Source organism: Malania oleifera, chromosome 1 (genome assembly GCF_029873635.1).
Source record: "Malania oleifera isolate guangnan ecotype guangnan chromosome 1, ASM2987363v1, whole genome shotgun sequence".
NCBI lineage: Eukaryota > Viridiplantae > Streptophyta > Magnoliopsida > Santalales > Ximeniaceae > Malania > Malania oleifera.
In genome coordinates, this window is record NC_080417.1 from 12,506,754 (window position 1) to 12,523,924 (window position 17,171).

At 35.3% G+C, this 17,171-nt stretch overlaps 1 protein-coding gene across 1 annotated transcript; it reads left to right on the top strand.

The window, feature by feature from the left end:
* Positions 1-4,569: 4,569 nt before the first annotated feature.
* LOC131155325 (protein DWD HYPERSENSITIVE TO UV-B 1-like) lies at positions 4,570-14,686 on the top strand. The gene is made up of 10 exons (XM_058108380.1): positions 4,570-4,959; positions 6,315-6,381; positions 8,813-9,066; positions 10,109-10,727; positions 10,834-11,502; positions 12,348-12,788; positions 13,096-13,290; positions 13,415-13,471; positions 14,159-14,221; positions 14,304-14,686. Exons 1-10 carry the CDS (start codon positions 4,928-4,930, stop codon positions 14,385-14,387), a joined length of 2,481 nt encoding a protein of 826 aa, XP_057964363.1. The 5' UTR covers positions 4,570-4,927; the 3' UTR covers positions 14,388-14,686.
* Positions 14,687-17,171: the final 2,485 nt, after the last annotated feature.

The window sequence follows — 17,171 nt, forward strand, 5'->3', positions numbered from 1 at the left end:
AACCCAGAGAGACCGGTGGGTCAGGGCCACCGTTGAGTGATTAGTGCTTCCTTACTAGAAGGGTAAACCCTGAGCTAGGACTAGGAGATTTTTGTTGCATAGTCCTAGTGTTATTTTGACTTTTTGGAGATTGTACATATGAACAGTATATTGATGTTAATAGAAAGCTCTGGTATTATGTTTTCTGGATGAATGTATGGATTTTTATGTTTACTGCTGCTAGGTTTTCCGCTGTGTATGACAGGTGTCCCCGTTACCCACAGGTTCGGGTCGACCATTTGATGTATTTTTTTATATTTTAATGAGGGACGTTACATAAGGTATACAAAAGTGGTCACAACCTCTACCCGAAAGGTCTTAGGCAGACCTATAGTGGCTAACAGGCATCTTACCCTTTTCAGAATAGTCCTATTCATCCTTTCAGCTAATCCATTCTGTTAGGGAGTATTCTTAACAGTCCTATGTCTAACAATGCCCTCAACTTTACAAAATTCAGAAAATTCATTTGACAAATATTCTAATCCATTGTCTGTTCTTAGTTTTTTAAATTTTCTGCCAACTTGAGTTTTACTAAGGTTTTCCATTCTTTAAACTTTTCAAAAGTATCACTTTTATGTTTTATAATTTAAACCAATACTTTCTTAGAAAAGTCATCTATAATTGACAGAAAATACCTAGAACCACCAAGAAAACTAACCGTAGCAGGCCCCCACAAGTCTGAATGTATGTAATCAAGAGTCTGTTTTGTGGTGTGAGTGAACTTCTTAAAGCTAAACCTAGTAGACTTACCCAAGACACACTCCTCACAGAATGATAATTCCTCAAGTTTCCCATCCCCAAGCAGCCCCAGTTTCTCTAGCTCCTTTAGGTCCTGTTGGCTAACATGTCCTAGCCTCTTATGCCATAAGGAAACCTGATTTTCTACCCTGTGATTGATAAGTGAAGCCTCACCAATCACTTTCTTTCCTACCAAGGTGTACAACTCATTCTTTAGCACCCCTTTCATCACTATTAGTGAACCTCTACATACTCTCAGGCTACCTCCTTCAGACTTAAACGTATACCCTGTCTTATCTAAGCTACTAAGAGAAATCAAGTTTTTCTTCAGCTCAGGTATGTACCTCACATATCTTAGCACTCTTTCAATCCCATTATGCATTAGAAGCTTCACTGTCCCAATACCTTGTATTTTACATGACTTATTGTTTCCTAGGACAACATGACCTCCTTCTAAGCATGTAAATGACTCAAACCAATTTTTCAATGGACACATGTGGAAGGAACATCCTGAATCTAATATCCATTCTTTTCCCGAATCTTTCTCAGAGATGTTCAACACTTTTGCATTATCATACTCATCTAAAACTATAGCTGCCTTACCCTTTGATTCATAGGTAGTGGCATTAGCAACCTTTTTTCCTTTCAGGGCAGTCCCTCTTAAAATGCCCTTCCTTGTGATAGGCAAAACACTTTAGTGCTTTGATTTTAGATTTTGATCTAGACCTCTTGCCTTTTCCTTTCTTGTTCCTCTTTTCAGATCTACCTCTCACATTTAACCCTTCCCCTAACCCTAATTTAGACTCAAGCTTAGTGTGCAATTCCCTAGAGTGCAAAACTGCTTGCACATCTTCTAAAGTCAACCTCTTTCTCCTATACATCATAGTTTCTTTAAAGATTTCCATATGTGGAATCAAGAGAACTCAATAAAAGAATTTTTTGGTCTTCTTTATCTATACTAATATCAATATTAGAAAAGATCCAAAAGAATTTTATTAAATTCATCTAAATGTTCGCCAATAGGTGTTCCAGGGGTCATTCTAAAGGTATAGAGTCTAGTATTCTTATAGAGTCTATTTGTCAGGGATTTTGTCATGTACAAACTTTCTATTTTTGACCAAACTCTAGCTGCCGTATCCTCATTGGCAACTTCCCTGAGCACTTTGTCTCCTAGAGACAAGATAATGGCACTATGTGCCTTTTGGAGGATTTCAAGCTTCACTTTGTCGGTCGAGGGTAAACTTGGTTTCCCCTTTTGTGAAGTGGAAGCGCCCTTCTTTTCTCCAAGAAGTGCCTCCTCAAGACTCTATTGTGCCAAGATGGCACGCATCTTAATCCTCCATAAACTAAAGTCATTTTTTCAGGTGAATTTTTCTATTTCAAACTTAGCGGTCCCCATTGCATAGCCAAGCTCTGATACCACTTGTTGTGTTAATAACCTGATTGCTTATTCTAATTTACAGATTTTAATTAATTATAAATGAACACAATAAGAATATGATTTTATCTATCCAGAAATCACAACCACACATAAACTAAAACTTGTTTATTTCAATGTGTGCGTGTGTGCCAAACCTTATCAAGAAAAATATTTATTCACCAAACAATATTCAGCAAAGCCACAATAATTTCAGCAAAACATAAACATGCATATCACAAACCACAATAACCCATTTATGTGGTTCGGCCCAAAAATTGGCCTACATCCATGGCTGGAACTCACCTTCAGAGATGCTTTATTAAAGACGGTGGAAATAAATACATGTACACAAATTTACCTCTCTTGGCTTACCAATCTCCTCTGAAAATCAGCTCAGGAAATGACCCAAGAAAAACCCTCTTCGCACCTGCAAAAAACCCTATGCTTCTTCCTATCTTCCTCCCTGATTTCCCTGAAAGAAACCCTCCCAAAACCTAGATCTGTGCTCCCTATTTTAGCTTACCCAGGCGCGAACTAGCGCTGGCCGCAAGGAACTCCACCTACTGAAGAAACCCTCTCTCTCGCGGTTGCTGAAGGCTCTTGGGTTCTCCAAGCAAGAAGTCTCGGCTGTGGCTAAAATCTGTTATGAAAACAGAGAAAATTAAACCCCCACCCCTACTGTTTTCAATTTACAACTAAAGAAAGGAGCAAATTACATCAATGCCCCCCTAGATAGGCAAGAAAAAAAAACAGCCGTTGGATCTTTTTTCAAATGGACGACCTAGATTCTTTCGTTCTTCAAGCTTGACACTCCAACAGATACGAATTTGGTATCGACACAAAGGTTAATAATGGGAGAATCAAAAAATGATGCACGAAATCAACTAATCTCCAAGAATCATCATAAGTGTGCAATGACATATTTTTCACAAAGTATTACCTTAACGCTTCTTATTGGATATTTACTGTTATCTTCTGATTTTGTGGTATTCTACTTCTAGATCATTATATCCTAAAGTATCTCCATCTTATTTTGTAACCTTTATTATCGTGAAAAATATAATTTTTTCTATGTTATATCTCTATTTATATAGCTATATATACATGCATAATAGAGTCCAACAAACATTAATCACAAATAAATAAGAACAAGAAAGTTTGGTATTAACAATAATAAACTTTATTTTTTTGAAAAAAAAAAAAAGTATAATCAAACATTGCACGTGTTTGGATTAAACAAACATAAATAACATTAAATAAATACACAAACGTCTAAGGTGTTGCACATGTTTGAATTACTATAACTTTAATCAAATATATAAGAAATAGTAGAAATCATGTTTGGATTAGACATTAATTAAGAAATTAAAGTTGCATAGACATCCACTTTGGGACTTCATCAATCATTCAGTATAGGAAACACCAAGCACAAGAAAAAGTAAAGTAATTAAACAATTTTTTTTTTAAATGTGACCAAACAAGTAATTATGCGTGAAATTAATACTACTTTACTATTTTTCTTTTAAAAAAAAAAATACAATTCTACAAACAATAAACTTCATTTGTAAAAAAATAAAAAATCTTCTTTTAGACACAATATGTCAATTCAAAATTTTAAAAGTATGCAATTAATTTTTAGGATTTGCAGGTTTGGATTTAAAATTTTATTGGATGATATATAAAATTGTATTAAAATTTGTCCAAATTTATTCAAATCCAAATTCAAAATTCTAAATGCATACTCTCAAACACTACCTATTATGTCACAACTAAACCTTCAATTGTGAGTAATAAGTTCATGTATTACATACTATCATTCGAGCCAAGTTGGCTGTAGTGGGAAGGACAATTTGTAACTTTAGTGACTCCAAAGTCACGACTTCGATTCCCTATTGAGGAGTGCATTAATGGGCAGATAGTTTTCATCCCCCGGATTTGGTGCCGCATTATAGTATCCAAAGTGGCGCGATGGTGGCTGGAGTTTCGGATTATAAAAAAAATAAAAATTTAAGGAATAGTCATATTCACTAAATTGATATATATATATATATATTTGTCATATTAACATAACATAAATTAATAATTTACATGTAGAAAAAGAATTTGTTGTCTTTTAGAATATAAATTGATTTAAAATAAAGAGTGCATCATTTACTTTTAAGAGAATAATCTGATTTATAATTATATTTATATTTGTTCAACTAATAATTTAAAATTGATATATTTTTTAAATTAATGCACGTTAACTTTGAAACTTCCTTCAACTTTCACTATTTTTTTTTTCTCAAAAAACAATGAGGTACAGGAAGACGCAGACATGTGGTCTGAGGTATGAATGATAATTGGTGCGAAACATGAAATAATTTAGAATCATCCATTGAAGGTTTTATGATTTTGTAAATGTCGTTTTGGGACATGGTCCATCTGTGAGAGAGAGAGAGAGAGAGAGAGAAGACTTAAGAGATAAGTTGGGAGGTCTCTTTCCATGGTTTGGTGATTGGTCCTTCCCACTACAATGGCAATATTCAATTAATGTGGGATTATTATAATCATGTTTACTAATTGATAAGACATTAAGTGCTTATCCGCTGCAGTCTGCTCCGCTCCTCAGAGAAGCAACCTCGCTTATACTTTTCTCTTCCGTTGAATTTTTTACTGAATCGCCATTTCTGCAAGCTCCGCTGTTCCACATCTACGCTGTTGCGAATGCGAATGCTGAGTTGATGAGCCATGTCTCTCGATATCTCCACCCTTGAAGCTAGGTCTCTCCCTCTCTCTCTCTCTCTCTCTCTCTCTCTCTCTCTCTCTCTCTTCGTTTAGCTCTGGTGAATTTGGTTTACAGAATGGTTGGGCACACGGGCTGTGATTGATCTCCGGGAAAATTATGAGAGGGAAAGGGAATGGAAATGGAAATTTTGTAATGCCTTCGTTGTTTGTTTACTTCCGAAGTAGAGGGAAAGTCAACTTAACGGTCGAATTTTTCTTTCTTTTTTTTGGCGGACTAATTGGGTGATTTTTACCATTTTATTTTCGTGTAGTTTTTTCTCAAACCAATTAGAGCAACAACAAATTTTCGCTTCTTCTTCCCCCCTCTTAAGCTTCTTTTTCATTCTAAGCTGCAAATTCATAAAAATCCGTGGCAGAAACACACGAGGGTTGCTATTTGCCAGTAATCATTGTTTTTTTCTCTCTGGGTGAGCTGCTATAATCACGAGAATCATGGGTAAAGCAACTTGATTGCTAAGATTGGAAGTTTATTTCGATTAATTACTTAGAAAAGTTAGGAAAAAGGGGGTTCGGCAGTTGTTGGCGGATCGAAATTCAGCTAAGGAATTGAATGGTTACGAAAATGATTTGATAGCTTTAACGTGGTTCTTTGTTTATGACTTGCTATATTTGTATTCTCCACGAAAAGGAAAATCAAAACTGGGTATTTGTAGTGTTACGTCTTTGATTGAAGTATTGAACAGAATGGCCTGTTGCAGGACAAACTACCATATATGCATATACCCCCCTTTCCTATTCCATCTTTCCCTCTTCCTTTATTCCCATATATGCAGATTTCCTTTAGCGTGTGAAATTATGGTGTTGATTGTTTCAAATGTTTATGTATGTTGCCTGATAGTTCACTAAGTTGAGTAGACATTGGTTACTTTATAGGGAAGGGCATTCAATATTTGAGTGGGTAGTATTATTTCATCGTCTGTAGGATTTTAGAAGTTTGAAGTTTCCATATATATATATATATATATATATATATATATATATATATTGAATTATAAAAAAGTTTATTTTTGCATAGGAGAGGTATACAAGAACTAACAAGTACAAAAACACCACTTACTCTGCCACTTAGAAGATAGTCGTGCTTGTTTCTAGGATTGTTTCCAGCACAAAATACCAAAAAAAAATCTTCGGGGGATAAAACTACAGAAACATTTCATAAAGAGTAGATAGTAATAGTATGAAGAGTTTTGGTGACCATATTTCTTTCTTCAATTTGTCTGTGCAGTTCTTGAATGCATATTGTTATTGCCATGCTCATTATTCTCTTTGATGCTTCATTATTCTTTTTAATGTTTTTTGAGTTAATAGTGTGCTTTGATTTTGATGGTAGGTACCTTGAATCTTGCGAGAGGAATGAGGTGGCACCTAATGTGGCTGTGTTATCATGGTTTAATAAGGTCAGTCTTAATTTGACTTGCTTGAAACTACCATTAATCATAAAGAAAAAGTATTTGAAAAGTAGTTGGTTTCTTTTTTAGAATTTTTTCCACCATGATCAATACAAGTGAGATTGTCATTTTTAAATGAAATATGGTTTTGGATAGATATGTTGCAAATGAAGGCTAGGAGAAGCTCCAAGCAGAGGAATTGTTTTAGTTAGGTGTTTGAAAGACGATAAAAGGCACATTCTTTACAGGTTTATGATCCACAAGAACATTGTCTAGTAGATGGGGAACATGCACTATAGTACCATGAGTTGTGTGGTTGAGGGTAGGTAGTGGTGGTGATGTGGGACTTTTAGAGGTAGTTCTGGTGACAATGTAATAAATGATAATTATGGTAGTGCAGTTAGTGGGTAGGGATTTCTATTGGTGGTGGTGAACTATTGACTATGTCCTGCTAAAGTTCCATTATGCAAACAATTGTGGTAATTGAGAACTGAAGTACACCATTTGCTGCTGTGATATTTTTGGGAATACAGGGTTTAGTAAACTTCTATTACAGTATCTTCAATATATTGTAGATAAAATACTTGACAAGTTACTTGCATTAAAGGATGATATAGCCCCGGAATGAATTAATGACAGTGAAATGGCATGTTCAACATAAATTTGGTGGAGCTTCCTTTATAAAATGATAAATGGGGGTAGATGGTACATCTTGACAAATGTGTATTTTCCTATGTCCCATAAGCTTTCTGGTGACAGTTTTACTGTCCAATATTAAAAGATCATATGTGATATTCTTCTATTGTATCAAGTGGTTAACCAGTCTTTTCATGTTCTTTTTTTTTTTGGTAAAAAATGGTTAAAGAGGTTTTGATGCTATGCATCTTTTATTCTAGTTTCTATACCTTTCTTTTTGTTTTTTTGACTTCAAGTGTTTGAAATAAGGTTGGTTGTTTATGAACCACAAAAAGAGATGACGCTATTGTTAGAACAAGTGAGTTTCGAAAAGAATGTGGTTACTTAAATTTTAATTGGAAAATTAATGGAAAATAGGGGCATTCTTTGTTAGGATCGGAGGAGCCCATGGTTGGGCTTGATATACATGGGTAAATACCAACTTGACCCAAAAGTTTAAGTCTATTGGGTCTTGGGCCCAATAATGTATATAAGCACCTATCATCCACTCAAATTTTTCAATGTAGGACAAACTCACAAGTGGAATTCTCAACAATCTCCCCCTCACTTGTGAGTTCCAACTGTTCTCCCTTGAACGGAAACCGTCTCCCTTCTGAGAGGAAGCCCAATTCTCTAATAGCTGCTCAAGTGGGCCTTACCACTAGCATCTTACGTGTGTCGGATTGCATTCCACGTGCCTCCGAACCAATCCTACCTCTCATGTCTTGACTCTATTCGGATCCATCCCCAACCTAGATGATCCTTATTGGTCTCGGTCACACACTTGGTCCTCCAACTGTTAGCACGTCAGGAGAATTAGTTTCACGTCTCAACTTTTTATGATGTTGCTTACCCAGAGTTACGAACCATCGGTTCTGATACCACTTGTTAGGACCGGAAGAGCCCATGGGTGGGCTTGATACACATGGGTGAACACTAACTTGACCCAAAAGCATCCACTCAAATTTTCCAATGTGAGACAAACTCACAAGTGGAATTCTTAACATTTTAAGGTGCAATGTTAAATGTTTTGGCCTGTCAATGCAAGTGTGTAGATTCGAGATCTGATGTTGGACAGTTCATTCAAAAATTCTGTAGGCTGAAGTTTAGGACTCCCCACCTCACCCATACTCCCAAAAGAAAAAGAAAAAATAAAAGAGAGCGAGCGAAAAGTTTAGGAAACTGTCTAAGCCTCTTTCCCAAGATCTCATTTAGTGGGACCAACTTTGAGGAATGGGATTTTAGATGACTTGATGACAACTCTTTGTAATCTCATTTGGGCTTCGAAGATCTTCTGCAAACATGTGAAGAGATATTAGTCCATGTAGTCCTTATCTCTTACTAAGATTGGTGATCAGTGAGCCAGTCATGTGAAGTGTTCTGTCTGTTGTAGTTGGACTATCAGAAGATGCAAATAATTGAAAGGCCTTCCTACTCTTTCCCTGCAGTGTTTTTCTTGTATCCGCAAGCATCTTTTCATGCCCAGCGGAGTCATTTTGGTTAGTTTAAAATGTTTAATGCCATGAACAAAGGGATTCTGGTTAAAATATGTATTCTTAATGTGGACATGAGTTCTAATAAAAATATGGCATGCAAAACTTAGTATTCTCCCTACTCATATTTTGCTGCATGTTACCGGTATTTCATTTGGGTATAAAACTTATTTTCGGTGAATCATGGATAAGAAACTTGAACATAAAATTGACTTTTTAAAGCCTGCATCATTTTTCTGTTTATTGTGCTAAGTTTTTGCCTTATTATCCAGGCTAAAATTCAGAAATCCCATCACAAGAAATGTTGCATAGTGGTTTTATTGGACCATCTAAAGGATGCTGATTTTTCTCCTCTTATTGATGTATTCACGGCAATTGACTCCTCCAATACTGATGCTGTTGACATACTTAACGAATCACCCTGCATCTTGAATGAAGAATACGTAATGTCTTTGATGCGCACAATAAACTTGAAGCTCCGAGTTGTTGATCTCCAGGATATGTCATTTGGAAAGGACTTTTTTCAGTATGTATTGGTGTTTTTCTGTGTTTCATATTTTGATATTATCTAGTGATAACTTTTTATGAGCATTAATTATGAATATCATTTGTCTCCTCTCTCTCTCAAACCAAAACAATCGGGGCAAGGAACTCTTGCCTTTGAAACAATGTAAGACAAACCAAATTTCTCCACGGAGTAGTCAAGAATTTAAGGTTTTGTTTAGCTGTGGAAAATAGTTTTTGGTTTCCATTTTCAATTTTCAAATAGTTATAAAAATGACATGGTTGAGGTCTTGTTTTCCATTTTCCAACATTTATATGGAGAACTTGTAAATTAAAAAGAAAAAGTTCTTTAAGTTTCTCATAAAAATGTTAGAAAAATTTAAAACAATGTGACATTTTTTGTAATTGTCTACAAAATTGGAAATGAAAAATGAAAAATGTTTTTTGCAAGTAAACAGGTCCTAAGTAATCATGGAAAGATAATGTCTTCTACCATAGTTAAGCCGTTATTTTTCTGCTGTCAAAATTCAATTTTTGAGGGCTTATTCTTGGTGGATATTTTATTAAGCTCATCCTTGTGAGTGATGATTTAATGACATGTTTGCCCCTGGGGTAATCTTCTTTGTCCTCATCTAGTTGATATTTTTTTTTTGGTATTCATGCTTATTGGGTCTCCATTCTAGACATACATGCCACATACATACACACTTGCATGCATCAATAAAAATTGGCCTTTCTACTAAGAGAATGCCGTTCCTAGAAATCAACTCATATTACAACATTCATTTCACATAAACATGTATTACAATTTTCTGGGCAAATCTAACTTGAGATTCACACAATAAAAAATGATTAAGCCTCTACTAAAAAGGCACAAAAGTCGTAGCTTTTTCCTTTTGTACAAATATGTAAGCTCCCCTGTCTAATGTGTTGGCCTTCTTGGGATTTGGTATTTTAAACTGAGCCTTAAGGCATCTTGGTGTGCCTTGTCTCGAGGTGAGCCTTTTAAGACATTGGTTAAAAGTGTTATTTTTTGAAATGTTAAATTTATGCTTATTTTCCAGGGATCTCTCTTGGGGTGGCTTGGCTTGCCGAGTTTTAAACTTGACATCATCGCACATACAGAAGCTCAACATGGTGGGCAGGTTTATGCAGTTACACACCCTTAATCTGGATTTTTGTACTTCGCTAACTAGTTTGCAGAAGGATTGTTTTGCTTGCATGCCAAATCTGATGTGTCTCTCTATGTGTGAGACACGAGTTGCTAATCTATGGACGACTAGTGCTGCGCTGTCAAAGCTCCCTTCTTTGGTGGAACTCCGCTTCCAGAATTGTTTGTGCTGCAGTGACACTGGGCCATGTCCTAAGTTATCCAGTGAGAAAACTGACATTCTTTTGCATGAGCGAACTGGTTTGGGTCAGTTGAAAAAAAAATTCTACTCTGATACTCCACCTGTTGATAGTAGGAAAGTTAGAGTCCAAGATTTTGGCACAGATGAGGCAGTCAGGAGCTTTGTATCTAATGATGATTCACTTATGGTTCATGATGTCCAAACTGCAGCTTGTAATATATCAGAAAATTGTGAAGCTAGATTGTCAAGTCACCTGCAAAGAATAAGCTTGTTAGAACTTTCATCTGGTGCCCTTTCTGCCTTTGATGGACATTCTCCTCTCCAAAATGAGGTAATAAGGAAGTTACACTTGTGAACTTTGCTATGAGATTATATGATTGGAATGCTTTTATTTGGTGTTTGATTGTTGATGAATGATTCTCTAGTTTCTCTAACAGGTTTCTTTTGACAAATTGCATGTTCGTGATGAAGATGAGTCTATTGTGAGTGCTCTTAACTTAGGCACAGAAAATACCCCTACTGCTTTGAAGAAGTATATTTCGCACCATCCTTCACCCATATGCTTTGAGAAGCATTATAGAGAGTATATGGTCGCTTCGTTGCCTCGTTTGGAAGTTCTAGATAATTTACCAATAAGAAAGACTGACAGAGAGATGGCCAAGGTTATCTTCTCCAAATATTTTGAGTACTTACCATATAAACATCAGCACAAGGAGAGTGTTGTCAGTGCTTTGTTGAAACGTGAAATGGGGACAGCTAGTATTCATTGGAAAAAATCATCCACGGAAAAGTGTCCATCTTTTCATAGAAAGGGTCAACATTATTTCTCCCGGTCTCTTTGTGCTGCCAAAGTTGGGTCTTCTGCATGGCCGCTCATGTGTCCAGTGTCTAACATTTGCCAATTTTCCAAAGAAGAAAGTAAGATAATTCGTCCAAGGCAGTTTGAATATCATCCATCAAACTCCAGTCTTATGGCTTTTGGAACTTTGGATGGTGAAGTAGTTGTTTTGAACCATGAGAATGGTAACCTTGTTGGTTATGTCCCATCCACAGGAGTAACGAACAGTGTTTTGGGGCTCTGTTGGCTGCGGAAGTACCCATCCAAGGTATGCAATAACTGTATGTTGTTGCTGTCTATATAAAATTACATTTGTTTTGAGTCATCATCTCTTGCAAGAGTACCCTTAATTTGTTCTATTGGCAATAGTGGAACACATTTTTTTATAAGAGCTACTACTTCGGCTATTCACATCTTCTAGTAAGATCATCAAATATTCCCCAAGGATGGCCACGGCTCCATCCATGCTTGTGCATGCACATAGTGCAATGTGACACTTTGGGGGCACATTTTGCAATTGGTGCAAGGCACCATTGATGCACAATTATTGATGCAGATGGATCATAAGGAGGACTAGCATTTGGCTCACAAATTTCAGGCAGGACCCCCACCAAATAAATTTGCAGGCCAAGCCAGGACCCGAATTTCAAAATCAACATTTGACAAGCTTATTTTAAGCCATGTTCATTTAAGCTTACTTTAAGCCATGTTCATGTTTCTCTTGCTGCTAACTAAATCTAAATAATGAGGTTTCCATAACCTCACAAGCGCACCCAAGGGAAGTGAATTTGGATGAAAATATTAAGAGAGTATGATTTTAGCTCTCCAATGGCTAAGTTTTGAAGCTGCATTTATTACAGATTTGTAACAATTCATGAATTCTAACCAGCCTGCATCCCATGCAGATGCATAGAAGGTTATAAAATGGTACTGATCTGATGGTAATACATGGCCATTTCTTTGCCTCAATAGTTTGTTTTTGGATATTTATGACAATTGCAACACCAGTGCGTATATTGTGTTTGTTAATGTTATAGACAATTACTTTCATACAGCATGTTTTGGTCCTTGCTCCTGTGGTGATTGTTGATTTCTTTGGTGTTGAATAACCAGCTACTTGCAGGTTCTGATAATGGTTCCTTGAAATTGTATGACATTAATGGCATGCTGCGAAAAGTTGCAGATGTCTATTGCAGTTCCAGCACAGCTACATTTGATGATTTTGAGCAGCTGACTTCTGTTCACGTCAATTCAATGGATGATCAATTTCTTGCAAGTGGGTACTCAAAACATGTTGCTCTTTATGACATTGGTACTGGGCGACGCCTACAATTGTTTACTGATTTGCATCGAGAACCCATTAATGTTGCTAAATTTGCACACCATTCCCCCTCCATATTTGCCACTTCATCATTCGACCATGATGTCAAGATGTGGGACTTGAGACAGAAACCAGTAAGGCCTTGCTATACGGCTTCAAGCTCAAGAGGAAATGTGATGGTTTGCTTTTCACCTGACGACCTCTATCTGCTTGTGTCAGCAGTTGACAATGAGGTACCCATATTTAAGAATTGATATTCAATATTTTCTATACTGTAGATCATAATTTAATGCTTACATAAGTCTTGATTTCTCGGTGTAAGGGTGCCAACTGAAAAATCTGGCCAAAAAGTTTTAATTATTAGTCCAAATAGGTCAATGGTTGACCAGAAGACCTTAGATATGAGGATTTTCTGTTCTCTTGAAAGCTGTAGTATCTCTGCTTTGCAACCTCTGGTTTGCCATCTATATGTAGCAATAATGAACTGTGGTGCTTCTTTGATGGGTACAAGATTGAGCCTAACTCTTTAAGAGTTGTCAGGTTAAGCAACTTTTGGCAGTAGATGGGAGGCTTCATATGAATTTTGAGATCACATCTACAGGAAGTGCTCATAATTATACACGTTCTTATTACATAAATGGAAGGGACTATGTCATTAGTGGGAGTTCTGAGGAGCATGTAGTTCACATTTGCTGTGCTCAAACTGGAAGGCGGCTTAGGGATGTTGATTTGGAGGTATGTGCAATGACATATGCCAATATCTCTTAAGAAAGCACCTATGGGATATTCATTCTGCTTTTGTTCGACTCTTTTATGACTGAAAGCATTAAAGACGTTAGATGCATCTTGTTCCTTACAGGATAGGGGCTCAGGAAGTTCTATGTTTGTGCAGTCCTTGAGGGGTGATCCTTTTAGGGTGAGTTCTTGCTGCGGATACAATTGCACAATTAGATTTGCTTTATAATTTTGAAGTTCTCTTCAAAGATCTATCATAATACCCCAAGACTTTCCTAATTAAATACTATACATATTTTCTATGTCATGAAATTTGTGCCTTTAATATCTTCTTAAGTTTCCTGCTCTTCTTGAAAATTTAAGCTAGTTTGGCTCATGTCACCAAGCACATGAAAAAAACTAGATGACAGATGAACAGTTTCCCCAGAATCCCCATTTCTTTCTTGGTTTTTTCTTAGACCCCATTTGGAACTCAGAAAATATTAGGGAAAGGAAAAGAAAATATGAAGCAATCCATATTTTCATATTTGGTTATTAAGGAAAGTGAGAAAGAAAATAAAATTATACCAATTTTATGAACAAAAATTTGATTTTACACATCATTGATATTTAATTAAGAAAAATTAAATGTGAGTGATGTATAAAACCAAATTTATGTTCGTTGATTTGACATTATTTATTTATTTTTTAATTTTCTTGATAATTAAACATAAGAAATTGGATTCCTTTATGTTTTCTTTTCTTTTTCCTCAATAGTTTTCAAATTTCAAGCAGGGCCTTGGTAAACATACCTACTGTTTAGAAATATTATTTTCTGTCCATGTGGGGAAAATGTAATGGCATATTTACAAATGTACTTTGAAACCAGGACTTTCACATGAGTGTCTTAGCAGCTTATAGGCGCCCTGGCTCGAAGTGGGAGATCATCAAGGTAACTTTCGTGCAGATGCTTTCTTCATATTGATGATTGTATGGAAGTTCACTTGGGATAGCTAAATGAAGTTCTTGTGCAGGTCAATTTGCTTGAATCCAACCACAATGCTAAAGAGAATTTTTGTAGCAATCAATTTTGCCCATCCTATGGGCTCGGAGGTTGACAAATGTACATATCTATATGAATGCATGCACGCGTATGTCTATATCTATGTATTTCCTTAATCTGTAATAATGCCATCTTGTGTAGTCTGCACTCTGTACTTGTCTTTGGATTCTCCCATTGACATCTCGAGTTTCTTGTCTCGTTGGTTGGGTTCTTGAGTTGCAAGCTGCCCGGTGGACGTTGGTGTTCTTGATGCCATGCTCCTTTTGAGTTATGGTTGTTATGCTGGCAGCTTGAGTTCCTGGAGGTAAACTTGTGAAAATTTGGGCAAGAGTTGGTTAAATGGTTTGGTCCTCTGTGGCTCGTGCAATTTTTTTTGGTCAATCGGAAATCCATATTGAGTTTGGGTCATACAACGGGAAGGAACTCATCTCTTATTTTGGGTCTTCTCTTGCCTTTCTCATTAAGAAATAGAGGGAGCACTATAAACAAAAATTAGCTTCCATTTGGTATTATCTAACTAATAAGTACTTGTGTTATTTACCATTAATAGAAGTACATAAAAGTACTTAAGCTTAAATTTTAATAGTAAAAATACTTAAAATCTAAAGTAAATATAAAAGTATCTTCAAAAGTATCTTTGATATGGTAATGGTCACTCATAACAAGTTATATATATGTAATATTATATTAGTATATTTTATGGCAATACCCAATGCCAGAGGCTCCCGTGCCATTGGGAAATTTGGGAGACCATAATGGATGCTAGGAATGGCTAAAGCATAGTTCAGTTAAGCAAAACATGGTTCCTGAATTGTTAATCGAAACAAAGTTTCAATTCATTAGAAAATGTAAATTCAAATTGAGCTACTTAAAACAGTTAATTGAAATTTGATTAATCAATTTCTAGGTTAATATCTAATGGTTAATCGAATTGAATAGTTAAATCAATTTAAAATTTAGAAAAGTCACTATTAATAATATTTTTTCTTTCTTTCATTCTAGTCAATATGTAATTTAAAATACTCATCATTAAAATTTAAGTATCAATATTAGGGCAATACAACTATTTCAATTTAAATTCTTAAAATGTCATATAATATGCATTTTTTTTATATATTTATAATGTATCGGTTTGATTTGAATGAGCTGGACCAAAATCGAACTAATAACCAAAAAAAATTACAATTTCCAAACCATTCAAACAGGAATAAAATTTACGTTTGAAAATTCGGATAAAAGCCTAAAGATGAAAACTTTATTACCTAACTTGAGCACGCAATTCTAAAAACCTCAATAAAACACCAATAAAAAAAAAACTAAACTTTAACACAATCAATAACTTAAGTGACGACCAACAAAAGAAACAAACTTGACTCTTTAACAACTTGAACAATAAACTAAAATACAATAAAAACTCAGGCTTTAAATAAATTGAACTTAAGATAAATAGAATCCAACAAGATTTAAATCTTAAAGAAGATTTTTTAAGAGATCAACAGGAACTTTAACAACAAAAAATAGCCCAACCGAAGTTAACTCTAATAATGATATTAAATAAGAAGAGAAAAAAGATAAATTGACTTTAATAATAATAACCCAATAGAAATTTAAAAGTTCAAGACTTTAATTAAAATTCAACTAAAAATTAACAATAATTAACCAAGTATTTAAATGTAAGAAAAAAAAAAAAAAACTAGAGAACAAGAGAAGAAGGAGAGAGAGAGAGAGATGCTCAGGTTTAGGTAGCAAAGCTGCTGTTGCAGTAGTTGCTCGGGTTCCCCTTGTGCATCCCCTACTGCTTCCTCCCAAAAGCCAAAAGAAACTCGATTTTTTTCCCGATTTATTTATTTTTAAATATATATTAAATAATACCCTATTAGGAAGTATTTCTCAGAATGACTTTGATGTAGTCTCGCTGTTTGGTCCAGCGAGATTTAAACAAATCTTGTTGGACCAAACAGCGAGATTTGGTTGGGAAAGTTGGACGCATGACAAATCTCCCTGGATCATCTAGCGAGATTTGTTTCGGAATACTAATGAACTCATTCACCCGCCGTTAGACGCCTGACAAATCTCGCTAGTTCATCCAGCGAGATTTGCTTTGAAATACTAATGGACTCATCTACCCACCGTTGGATGCATGGCAAATCTCGTTACTTGGCACAAGGAGATTTGCTTGATCTCTAAAACTACCATTTCTCCTTCACTTTTGTGCGCGAACAGAATAGAGAGCACAAATCCTACATGCAGACGTTGCAGAGAGAAGGAGAGGCTTGTATGTGACCGTTGCAGGTGACCGTTGCTCATTAAACAGGAGGCTGCTAACTCTAGGAGTACCTATATAAACAAAGGAGATGGGGTAAGTGGATTTCCACCATTTGCTCTTGATAAAATTGAAATTTATATTTTTTATTGAAGAGTTTGTTGGTTGGATTGATACAAGTTTTAGTGTGAAGGTTTCGTTTGGAAACCCCCAAATTTAAGTTTAGGGTTTTTTTTTTTTTCATTTAATTTGTTATACGTTATATGAAATCTACATTTTAGTATGCTTGTATGTATGATGTATGTATGTTGTATTGATGCCAAGATTTGTATGTGAATGTGTAAATTTGTTTCAATTTTCATGATCATATTCTATTTTATATTAGGGTTTTTATTTACTTTCATGATTATTTGAGTATTTAATCAATTAATATGTAAATTTTTGAGATTATAATTTTTATTTCATCTCATGTTTATTTGAATATATAAATCATGAATGTGTAAATTTATTTCAATTTTCATGATCATTGAATTTAGTTTTAATTTTGAAGTCATATGCATGGAATTATAAATTTTT